The following is a 12,500-nucleotide window of genomic DNA, read 5'->3' on the forward strand; positions in this document are numbered from 1 at the left end:
GACTAGTTTATTCGTATGCATAAACAAACTGTCGCTGTAGAAATGATAGAACAGTGTCTTAAGTGCAGAAGGTGAACCGATGACTTCTGACCCATCAGAATCCAGAATTCAAGATGTTCCACTATATGTGGAGATTTGTGGAGATTCATTACTCCGTAAGGTTGGTAGTAAAGTCGGGTACTGATGTAGGTGAGGTGAGGAGGCAATAAGTTTGGAGCTCTATATCAGGAGGTCTTCCACCCCCACCCATGGAAAGCAGATTTTCATGGAGCTGGAATTGTGCACAGGAGCATTGTCATGCTGGACCAGCAGCTGATTGTTGCTTAATGAGGTGGGGTGAAGTCTCTGAGTTCTCTTTAAGTCCATTTGACGTCATGTGAGCTCAGGAATACGTCATTTATCCCGCGCAGCTAAATGTCATGTTTTTCAAACGTGTTGTATGGCAGGAAACTCCACCCAGACCACAGCAGTCTCAATGTCTCTACTTAAACATGAGTTTTTGTTTTAAACTTATGATATGATTGGAGCAGCGCAAACAGGTGATGCAAGAGTGCCTTCTTACATACCTCACGGTAAACCTCAGAACTTCTAGGGAATTATGCAATGACTGGGAAAACAAGCAGAAGATGACGCATGCAAACTGGTTCCACAAACACATTAACATCTCAGCATGTTAGCACGGGTTGGGTCGTCACACCCTGTACCCTCACACACACTATCTTCTGTGTTGTTTAGATTTGATAGAAAAGACTGTGATATCATCATTAGCATCATCATCATCAGCGGCAGCATCAGCAGCTTTAAATCGAGGTTTTATTATTGAAACAAGGTTCCATCATTCCCCCCCTGGCATTAAGTTCAGCTCATCAAGGGTTTGGAGGTTCCTCAAAGAAGACGGGGAGTGGACTTCTGTACTTGATCTCTCCCCATATCCAAGTCTATTGTACATTAAGCTAAATCGATCAGATACTAAATTTAAAATATTGGATGCTTAACTGGAAGGATCAATTGCTAAATTGTAAACATCAGACACTAAACTCTTAGGATTGGATGCTAAACTGAGAAGATCAGATGTTGAACTGAAAAGTTCGGACGCTAAATTGAAAGGTTTGGAAGCTAACCTGAGAAGATCAGACTCTACATTGAGATCAGACTCTACAGTAAAAAGATCAGACCATAAACTGAGAAGAGTACGAATACTAAACTGAGATCAGACTCTACACTGAGAAGATCGGAGCTAAAATGTTTGGACTATAAACTCGCCAATCTTCCCAAAGATAAAGATGTATTTAAAAGCTCAAGGTTTGAGATCTGACACGATTCGCAGAAGGTACGCTTAGAATAAGAAGACTTCCAGGACACGTTCCAGAAGAACGTTGGGGCACTGTATTGCTGTGTAAAGGGGACTATTTTAAAGGTGATGGTGTAAAATTGAAGATAAATAAAATACTTTCTTGCTAACAGAGTGAGTCTCCAAACATTTAGTTACAACCTCGTACACTGCTGATCATCTTACGCCGAACTCCTCCTCAATCAACAAAAGAATAGTTATCAGTAAACAGGGAAGGTTGGGGTTCAAGCCCAAGTATCGCCTGGCTGCTTATTTTGGGGCCCTTAAGCAAGGCTCTTATGCCTTTGTGCTCCATGAGTGCTGCATGGTTGCATGGCTGACCCTAAAAAATTTACTTCAGTAAAGTTCAACTTGTAAAGATTCTCGTGATGATCAAGAAAACGGGGTGAAACTTTAATTAAAGCCTTTATTTCTTGGGCACCATTTCTTTTAACTTTCACTGAAGCAATTCCCAGATTAAGAAGATCAGACGCTGAAATAAAAGATGCTGATGCTAACCCGGGAAGATCGGACCTTAACCCGGGACGATCGGACCCTAATCTTAGAGGATGGGTCCCTTAAGTAAGAAGATCGGACCCTTAACTATGACGATCGGACCCTACCTCTAGAACATTGGACCCTTAACTGAGAAGATCGAACCCTAAACTGAGAGGATTGGACGATAACCCGAGAAGTTGGAAACTGGTTCCACAAAGTACATTAACATCTTAGCATGTTAGCATGTGTTGGGCAGTCACACCCTGTCCCCTCACACACACTATTTTCTGTGTTGTTTAGATTAGATGAAGGAAAGACTGTGATATCATCATCTGATAACTGAGAAGATCAGACCCTAATCTTATAGGATTGGACCCTTAACTGAAAGGATTGTTTTCAAAACTGAAAACATTGTACTGTAAAATTGGAAGATTGGACGCTAAGCTAAAACATTCAGGTGCTAAACTGAAAGATTGAATGAAAAACTGAAATGATTGGAATGTGAAGGGGCTCCGGAGCAGCAACTGCTTCCAGCACAATATAATTTTAGACGAGTTGAACAGATCAGATGGCTTGCTAAGATCATGTAGCCTTTAACAGCCAGTGGTTACTTTGGTTATAGGTGTACATGCTGCTCGTAAAATAAAAAAATACTCTCTCTCTCTCTCTGAAGAACTTCAAGGGAAAATCTGAAGCTGTTTGCTTAGGTTCATTGTGTGTTTGCGAAATTCGCAGTGATGGTAACTATTCTTTGCTTTCTTGACCGAGGTTTTCACAGGGAACAGTAAGTGGACGTCTTAACTTGATCTTTCCTCATGTCCAAGTTTATAGGACGTTTAACTGAAAGTGTTGCTTTCCTGCATGAAAGCATCATCAGAACTCCAAGGACAGAGCTTGAACAGAACAGTGTCTATCAACTGACCGCTCCTTTTCCAGCCAGGCTTTCATCCATTCTGCTGGAGATGAAAGGTCTCAGGATGCCAGTTTGGCACGAGATGAAAACTGGTATCTCCAGATTTGCCTCCTGCGCTTTGACCTTGCCTCTTCTCAAAGATGAAGACCTAACTCAAAGGTCACTGTTTTGACACCGTTGCGGGGATCCGGCATGAATCGCAGAAGGTGCATGACAAGAAGACTTTCAAGACTGCTAGCAAGAAGAATGCTGGGAGTATTTTGAAGGTGATGGTGTGCAAAACATAGATTAATGAAGCACTTTCCCTTAAACAGACGAATCTCTAAACGTTTGGATACCAACTCCTCCTCAATTAACAGAAGAATAGTAACAACAGTAATCAGGAAGTGGAATCTCAGTAGTTATGGTTCTGAGTTACTGACCAGAAGTTCGGGGTTTAAGCCCTAGTATCGCCAAGCTAAAACTCTTGGGGCCCTTGGTCAAGGCCCTTATTTCTCTGTGCTCCAGGAGCACTGTATCATGGTTGACCCTGAAACATTTACTTGTGTAAAGTTTAATATTCTTGAGTGAGGATCAAGAACATGGGGTCAATCTTTGATAAAAACCTTTTTTTTCCCAAACTGTGGCCATTAGAAGGCAAGTCAATGTAACTGAGTAAATTAGCTACCGGAATTAGCTGGCTAATTGCATTTTGTTGTGGTTGCAAATGTATCTTCATTCCAAAAGGGTTAAATACTAGGTTTGTTTAAAATATTTGCCGTAATAAATACTCCCATTACGACCGATTGCATAAAGAACCAGTCAGTCATGCAGGGTTGGTCATGAACTTCAGGTCAGATCTTTTTTTCTTTTTTTTTTTGGCTTGAGTGTGTTTAAATGTACTTTTAGATGATTTTTGAGTTTCACTGAAGAGCTTTTCTACATCTGATTTTATCGAGTTTGGATCAATGAATTAGTCAAGTTTCTTGGAGGGATAAATGACCTTGATATTGTGTGGGAAATTCCTGTAACTTGTAGAACATCTTTATGAAAGAAAACTGAAAGGTGACACCTGAGTGGAAAAACGAGTGGGCTAGCCAAGTACCCTCAGACTAAATAATATTTATACACTAATACACAAAAGAAAAAGAAACAAGATATCTCCTGAGGCTTCACTGGAACCTTTCATCATGTTTAAATATGTTTAAACCTCAGAAAGGTGCTAATATTTCTTGGAAATTTCATAACCATCTTTTCTATTACACCATATATTATAAATAATCTTAAATCAAAGGGATCTGTGGTGACGCACTTACCTCACTAACTGTCAAGAATATTTAGCCTAAAATTAGCGCTGGCTAACAATCTTTTTCAACTTGAACTGTATGCTATTTAGCCTAATGTTAGCTAGACGGAATTATATTACACAGAATTATAACATTATCTTGAGCGTTGCTAGCTAGCATACTAGCAAACTTGTGCATTGTGTCTAATACATATAGTAGTTATAATGCTAGCTAACTTACATGGTTTTGAATTGCTAGCTACTAGCATGAACACTTACTTCATCAGTGTTAGCATTAGCTTTGTTGTTTCCCATGTAGTGAATAGATATTTATTTTTAAGATATTCTCCATGAAGATATGCTTTACATGGGCTGGAGTGGAAGATTTGTTCCCCATTAGCTGTTATAAGAAGCTACCACACTTCTGGGAAGATGTTTCACTATATTTTTTTTTAAAGATTTGTGGAGATTCATTCGGCTACAAGAGTGTTTGTAAATTCCGGTACTGATGTAAGTAAGGAGGCCTGGGGTGCAGTCGATGTTCACATTCATTCATGATCAGTAGCTCTGTAGCAGGAGATCTTTTACATCTTCCTACTCATGAAAAGCAGATCTTCATGGAGGTGGCTTTGTGCACAGGGGCATTGTCATGCTGGAACATGTTTTGGTTCTCCTAGTTCAAGTGAAGGCAAAATTTCATGCTAGCACATCCAAAGACGTCTGATAGAACAGCGTGGTAACAGTTTGTTGAAGAATCACATCAGGCAGGAGAAGTCTGGTGTCCTGGTGCTTGTGTAGTGAATGCTGAAACTTTTGTTTTTTTCCTGCAGGTGGACAGTTACAGGTTGTTCAAGGATGTGAAGGCATACCACAGTGCAGTCAAAGGTAGGGTGCATTTTCTTTGGAGGGGGACCTCATTAAGTTGTAAATCGTTATCATGCTCATATTCGTAGTTCTCATACCTGTTCTCACGTTTCGGCATGCACGTGAACCGTGGATTAATTGATGATTGTTTTTTACTTGTGGATTAATCTTAATTTTTTAACAAATGAAAGACCTTTTGATTTTCTGGCGATTTTTAAGTAATTTCGTAACTACACAGAGCAGTCATGCGTTCACGTGAACGGGACGTGTTAATCAGTCGAAAACAATGGCTAGCGGAAGAGCAGAAGAACTTGCAAAGAATTCAGCATCATTCAAATCGCATGTAAAAATGCATTGCGCTACCCGACCTAGCCCAAAGCAGAGGAAAAAAAGATGGCGACTCCTTATTACCCCAATTTCAGTATATACAGGATTTACCTGGTTATTTACAGCCAAACAAAAGGTTTAAAAGGTGGAAACAACCCTCTCCAACAAACAAACAAACAACGGTTCTCACAGTCTACAGGGAAATAATGTGCATTGTTCTCTGACAATCATCATTCACGTGTTGCCAAACGGTTTCGACAGTTTGGGGGGGTTAAGCTTGTTGAAGTTCTTCCTGACCTTCTTCCTGACCTTGTTGAAGTTCGCCTTCCAGTGATGTTCTTCTACTCTTCCACTCAAAACCCCTCAAAGGACTCGTTGCAGCATCGCTCGATATGTCCAACGTATGTCGCATCAAACGTCTTCGTGGCATATTTGCTCAGTTTCACACTGAGTTTCACGTTTGTTCTTTGTTCTAATTTGCTTTCCATGATTAAATCGCAGATGTAGTAATGCATGTGGCCAGAATACGTGCTCAGCACCAGTTAGCAGCGTTAGTCTCGAAACTTCTTAATACCACATTGTATTATATTGCTCTCATAATGGCGAGGAAAAAGCAGTTAACAACAGTTCTCACAGTCTGGAGGGAAATAACAAAACCATGATATGTTCTAGTAGGATCTTGTATTGAATCAGGGGATTAGTCATTTAACTCCAGTATTGAGGTGCCGCACTTCATCCAGCATTTGGAATTACATCTCGGTTTGAGAGAAAGAAGGCAATGGGGATTGGAAATGTTGGTGTGTCTGAGAGCTCAGTGCTCGCTGAAGAGAACTGCTCTGTTTCTGTCTGTGAATGTGAAATTACCTACACTACTTACAACTGCGTCACGGAGGACCAGATTTCGGTAGAAAAAGCAGGAACGAGAGAAGTATCGATGTCGATAAATCTCCAGTTTCTGGTTCTACATTTGTTAAAAATGCAACTAGAATCCAAATAAAACCTGATGACTTTTGACATTTTCTTGCTTCCTGTTCTTGTTCAAGCTAATGAGTGTCTATGTCTCTGTGTGTGTGTGTGTGTGTGTGTGTGTGTGTGTGTGTGTGTGTGTGTGGTGCTGTTGCTGGTTTTTGGAGACGGCACTAGCTGCTACAGACACCAAGCCAATTCTCTGGTTGTGTTTCTGTCTTCTGTGAGTTGAAATGGAAGCGAGAGTGGGTTATTAATAGTGTATTGTGAAACACCATGTGTGTGTCTGCGCGCACACTATGTTTTAAGAGGAGGTATGTAAAGTACAGAAGCATTCCCCTTTCGAGTTGTGAGTTTCTGATTTGACAGGAAGCTGCAGAGTTAGCGGTTAGCTTTAGCGGTTAGTGTTCGGGTGGGTAGAGTTTCCATGCAGGAGTGACGCTCAGTTTCAGGCCGAAGGTCATATAAAGATCCACAAGATATCAAATTAACCCCCTAACGATTTATTCAATTAAGGAGCAGGGAAACAAAGATAAAGTGCTATAAAGGAGCGCTAATAAAAATTAATTGTTATGCAAATACTATTTCACCTCCTGCAGCACCTGTGGAGCTCTGAGCTAAACATCATGAGTTGTTCCTCTTCATTCGAATGAATGAATGATTTAATTTTACATATAAATGTTTTTTTTACTCAAATATATAGTGGTAATATAAGAGTTTTAGAAATCTTGCAATTTTTTTCAGTTTTTATTTAAGTTTGTACATTTTTAAGTATACATTCCTAAAATGGTACGAAGGTAAGCAACAATCTGCCGGAGTTGACAAAAAAGTTTCCAACAAATATTAATAATAATGTACATTTTAGAGTTGTACTAAAAAGTGTTGGGAAACTCAAAGCAGTTTTGCAACAATGAAAGTAAATCAAGCTGATGCCAACAATTTCTACAGGTTTCCCAACATTTGCTAATTACTACAAAACCTGTTTTCTGTATAAAAGCAACATTGGAACAGACCATGTTTCTCCATCCTCTTCAGAAATGTTTGGAAAGTATTGTACTGCAGGAAGTATGAGGTGGTATCAAAAAGTTTGGAAAATCGCTCTGTTAAGAAGAAAGTATTTTATTTATCTACAATTCCGCATGATCACCTTTAAAATAGTCCCCCTCACTCTTTTGAAACGTGTCCTGGAAGTCTTGTTTATGAAGCGTGTTAAGCATCTTCTGCCATTTGCGCCAGATCTCCGCAATGGTGCCAAAAATGGCAACCTTTGAGCTGGAAGGGGTCGAGAAGAGGGTGAAGTCCGTAGGAGCCGAATCTGGTGAGTAGGGTGGGTGCGGAAGTGACGTCATGTGCATTGTTCTCTGACAATCATCATGCACGTGTTGCCGAACGGTTTTGACAGTTTGGGGGGATTAAGCTTGTTGAAGTTCTTCCTGACCTCTTGTCGTCTTCCACTGATGTTCTTCTACTCTTCCACTCAAAACCCCTCGAAAGACTCGTTGGAGCATCTCTCTATATGTCCAACATATGTCGCATATGTCGCATACGTCGGAATATTTGCTCAGTTTCACACCGAATTTCACGTTTGTCCTTTGTTCTAATTTGCTTTCCATGATTAAATCGCAGAAGTGGTAATGCATGTGGTCAGAATATGTGCTCAGCACCAGTAAGCAGCGTTAGTCTCGAAACTTCTTAATACCACATTGTAGTGTATTTTTCTCATAATGGTGAGGAAAAGGCAGTTAACAAAGAAGGACAGACAGACGGAGAGCATTATAACCCTTAAAAGTCCGGGTCTTTTATTTAAATAAATTGCCACGGTGTCAGTGAGGACAGTTTCCTACACCATCAAAAGGTACTTGGAAACTGGAGGAAACTCTGACAGGAAGAGGTCTCGTAGACCCAAAGCCACAACTGGATCAGAAGACATGTTTTTGAGAGACAACCGCTTGTGAGATTGACTGTTTACAGGATGAAAGCTCTTAACACTGGTCATAGAAACAAGTATCAGTTGCAATTGTAAAGTGCAGTGAAAAAAGCCATTGCTAAAATGAACACCATGAAGATTGGAAGAAGGTCCCATGGATTGATGAAGCAATTAAAAAGGTGGTTCCTTGGTGTGTGTAAAACCACTTGTCAAACATAGAAGAAAAAGTGTGATAGTCTGGGCTTTTGTTGGATCAAAGTCCATGACTTACCCAGAATTAATGTCACCCTAATCCAAGACCACCACAGCACAGCCTCTGGTATACACCTCACTGGTCAGGGGTTCATCCTGCAGCAAATTAATGACCAAAATAATATATTTCCCGGCTGTGTCAGAACTTTCTTAGAAGAAGAAACAAGGAGAAAGGCTTCAAATCATGGAATGGTCAGCACATTCCCCAGATGTAAACCCTACAGAGTCTGGTTCCTCTCAACGTTTCTTCCTCAGAACATCTAAGGGAGTTTTTCCTTGCTACAGTCGCCATGGCTGCTCATCGGGGATAAATACGCCTCGTTTACCTTAACTCCTAAATTCTGTAAAGCTGCTTTGAGACGATGGTCGTTGTGAAAAACGCTACTTGTCTTGACTTGACATGACTTGACTTGACTTGACTACAGAGCTGGTTTGAGATTAACATGACAGAAGGGTGAGAGTAAAAGCAACCTACAAGTGTGTGGAAACTTCTGCTTCAGTGTTGGGAAGAACTTTATAAATAATAATAATCGATTTGTTTTGTAGAAAAAAATGACTTGTGAGTTCCAATTTTATATCTGTGAAGGTTTGCTATTTTGATCAGTCAAAAATGCATATTAAATTTTATTAATAAATCCATGGTTTCTTATTGAAGTCCAGCTGTTTTTGTTCTACACCATAATTGCAGAGAACACAGACATTAAACTGGAAAAAAAATGGTGTTATAAACCAATAAATAAATAAATACATTTAAAAGTATACATTTATAAAAGTATATTTTAGTGACGCATGAGTCAAATACAATCAAAATATTTATTTTTATATTTTGGCTCCATCCTCAGCATTCTCCTACTGATATACCCCATGTCCCTCCTCTGCACATGTCCAAACCATCTCAATCTCACCTCCCTCACCTTGTCTCTAAAACATCCTACATGTGCTGTCCCTCTAATAAACTTGTTTCTCAACATCTTCACACTTCTCTGCCACACCAGACTTCCTCATACAATACCACATCTCCCCTCTCGGCACCCTGTCCTACACTTTCTTTAAATCCACAAACATACGATGCAACTACATCTGACCTTCTCTATACTTCTCCATCGACATCCTCAAAGCAAATAATGCATCAGTTGTGCTCTTCCTCTGCATGAAACCATACTACTGCTTTCCCATAACTTCATGGTGTGACTGATCATCTCTATTCTTCTGTAGTTACTGCAGGTCTACACATCTCCCTTATTCTTAAAAACTGGTACCAGCACACTCCTCCTTCATTCCTCAGGCATCTTCTCACCTTCCAGAATCTTGTTAAACAACCTGGTTAAAAACTCCACTGCATTTCTCCTAAACATCTCCATGCTTCTACCGGTATGTCATCTGGTCCAACCGACTTTCCACTCTTCATCCTCTTAATCGCTGCTCTCACTTCCTCCTTACTAATCCTATCCACTTCCTGCTTCATTATCTCCACATCATCCAACCTTTTATCTCTCTTGTTTTTCTTGTTCATCAGCTGCTTAAAATACTCCCTCCATCTTCTCAACACACTCTCCTCGCTAGTCAACACATTTCTACCTCAATCCTTCACTGCTCTAACTTGTAGCACATCCTTCCCAGCTCCTTTCCTCTGCCTGGCCAATCGCTACAAATCCTTTTCTCCTTCCTTAGTGTCCAACTTCTCATACAGCTCCTCTTCACCACCACCGAGCTCCTGTCTGACCTCTTCCCTGAACCTCACACTACAGTCTTCCTCCTTCAGTTTCCACCATCTTATTTTTCTTTCAGTCCTCACTCTCCTCCTCCTCTTCTTCACCTTCAAAACCATCCTACAGACCACCATCTGATGCTGTCTAGCTACACTGTCCCCTGCCAACACCTTAGTCTCCAATCTCCTTCAGGTTGCATCTCCTACATAGAACATAGTCCACCTGTGTGCACCTTCCTCCACTCTTATACGTCACCCTATGATCATCCTTCTTCTTAAAATACGTGTTCACCACTGCCATTTCCATCCTTTTAGCAAAATCTACCACCATCTGCCCTTCTACATTCCTCTCCTTAAGGCCCTACCTACCATCACCTCATCATTACACCAGTTCCCTTCACCTACATGTCCATTGAAATCTGCACCAATTACTCTCGACCACTACATCTAACCCATTCTGATTCGTGATCCGCATATCCGCAAAAATATATACGTGTGGATAGTTTAATGGGTAGGTGCATGAATGAATATATAGATGGATAGATTGTTAAACAGATTAGGTTGAAAGATGAATGGATGGCTGATTGGATGGATGGATGGATTAATTTTGTATTGGTTTACGGTCATCTCGAGAACCATTTGCACCCTTCATGGAAATTATATTTAACAAAAATAAAAGACATTTTGTAAGTGGTTTATTCAGTGTAAAGTCTGTTTTATTGGGTGCATTGTTTATTTTCTGTATTTTCTGTCTTCACTTTTTTACTTTGTAGCAATGCACGAAACATCAAAACGTCTCTCTCAGACCCTGAAGGACGTGTACGAGTCAGACTGGCATGGGGTCGAAGATCTCTCTGTTATCATGCAGGTGAGAACTCATTACTACCTTCACTATACTGTCCCTAATGTTTTCTCTCTACTCCCCTCTTTACTCTCTCCACTCTACTACCCTCACCACACTGCTCTCACTCTACTCCCATCACTCTACTCCCCTCAGTCTACTCCCCTCACCATACTCCCCTCACTCTACTCCCCTCACCATACTTCCTTCACTCTACCCCTCCACTCTACTACCCTCACCACACTGCTCTCACTCTACTCCCATCACTCTACTACCCTCACTCTACTCCCTCCACTCTACTACCCTCACCACACTGCTATTACTCTACTCCCATCACTCTACTCCCCTCACCATACTCCCCTCAGTCTACTCCCCTCACCATACTCCCCTCACTCTACTCCCTCCACTCTACTAACTTTAGCACACTGCTCTCACTCTACTCCCATCACTCTACTACCCTCAAATTACATTTACATTTACATTTGCGGCATTTAGCAGACGCCCTTATCCAGAGCGACGTACAAACGTGCTTTAAATCTCTAGTAGTGAATAAATCTACACTGGTACGCAAGAATACAAACTCAATATAAATATAACTCGAATTCTACAAACTTGGAAAGTGCTAATTTAGGTATTTCAGGAAGAGGTAGGTCTTCAGTCGTCGCTTAAAGAAAATCAGGGACTCTGCTGTATGGACATCTAGGGGAAGTTCATTCCACCACCTCGGTGCCAGAACAGAGAAGAGCCTTGAATTGTACTTACCTCTCATTCTGAGAGAAGGTGGTACCAGTCGAGCAGTGCTGGAGGATCTCAGACAGCGTGGTGCAGTGCGAGATGTGATGAGGTCACTGAGGTAAGATGGTGCTGGTCCATTTTGGCCTTGTAGGCAAGCATCAGTGTTTTGAATCTGATACGTGCAGCTACTGGAAGCCAGTGAAGGGGCGCAGCAGTGGGGTGGTGTGGGAAAACTTGGGCTGATTGAACACAAGTCGTGCAGCTGCGTTTTGGATCATTTGCAGTGGACGAATAGCGTTCAGGGGAAGACCTGCCAGCAGAGAGTTGCAGTAGTCCAGTCTTGAAATGACAAGAGACTGAACAAGCAACTGGGCAGCCTGTATGGACAGAAATGGTCGAATCCTTCGGATGTTATAGAGAAGAAATCGACAAGAACGAGCAACATTAGCGACATGTGGGGAAAAAAGACAGTTCATTGTCCATAGTTACCCCAAGGTTACGAGCAGTGGCTGAAGGGGAGAGCAGAGAGTCATGAAGTGTTATTTGTAGATCTTGACCTGGAGATGAATCACCTGGGATGACCAGCAGTTCTGTTTTGCTGGGGTTGAGTTTAAGTTGGTGAGCCCTCATCCATAAAGATATGTCTGACAAGCATGCTGAGATCCGAGCGGAAGCTGTGGTATCTGTGGTACCCTCACTCTACTCCCTCCACTCTACTACCCTCACCACACTGCTATTACTCTACTCCCATCACTCTACTACCCTCACTCTACTCCCCTCACCATACTCCCTTCAGTCTACTCCCCTCACCATACTCCCCTCACTCTACTCCCTCCACTCTACTATCTTTACCACACTGCTCTCACTCTACTCCC

The 12,500-nt window shown here is 41.3% G+C and overlaps 1 protein-coding gene across 2 annotated transcripts in view; it reads left to right on the forward strand.

Annotated features, from left to right (window-relative positions):
• bin2b (bridging integrator 2b) overlaps positions 1-12,500 on the forward strand; it is a 33,008-nt gene that overhangs the window by 4,049 nt on the left and 16,459 nt on the right. For both annotated transcript variants that reach the window (XR_006925313.1, XM_046846378.1), the window contains exons 3-4: positions 4,836-4,890; positions 10,823-10,917. Coding sequence is in view for 1 of the 2 variants with exons in the window: in XM_046846378.1 (XP_046702334.1) it covers positions 4,836-4,890; positions 10,823-10,917 (150 nt within the window). In the remaining variant the exon portion in view is untranslated. The remainder of the gene's footprint in view (positions 1-4,835; positions 4,891-10,822; positions 10,918-12,500) is intronic.

This window comes from Silurus meridionalis, chromosome 1, assembly GCF_014805685.1.
Source record: "Silurus meridionalis isolate SWU-2019-XX chromosome 1, ASM1480568v1, whole genome shotgun sequence".
NCBI lineage: Eukaryota > Metazoa > Chordata > Actinopteri > Siluriformes > Siluridae > Silurus > Silurus meridionalis.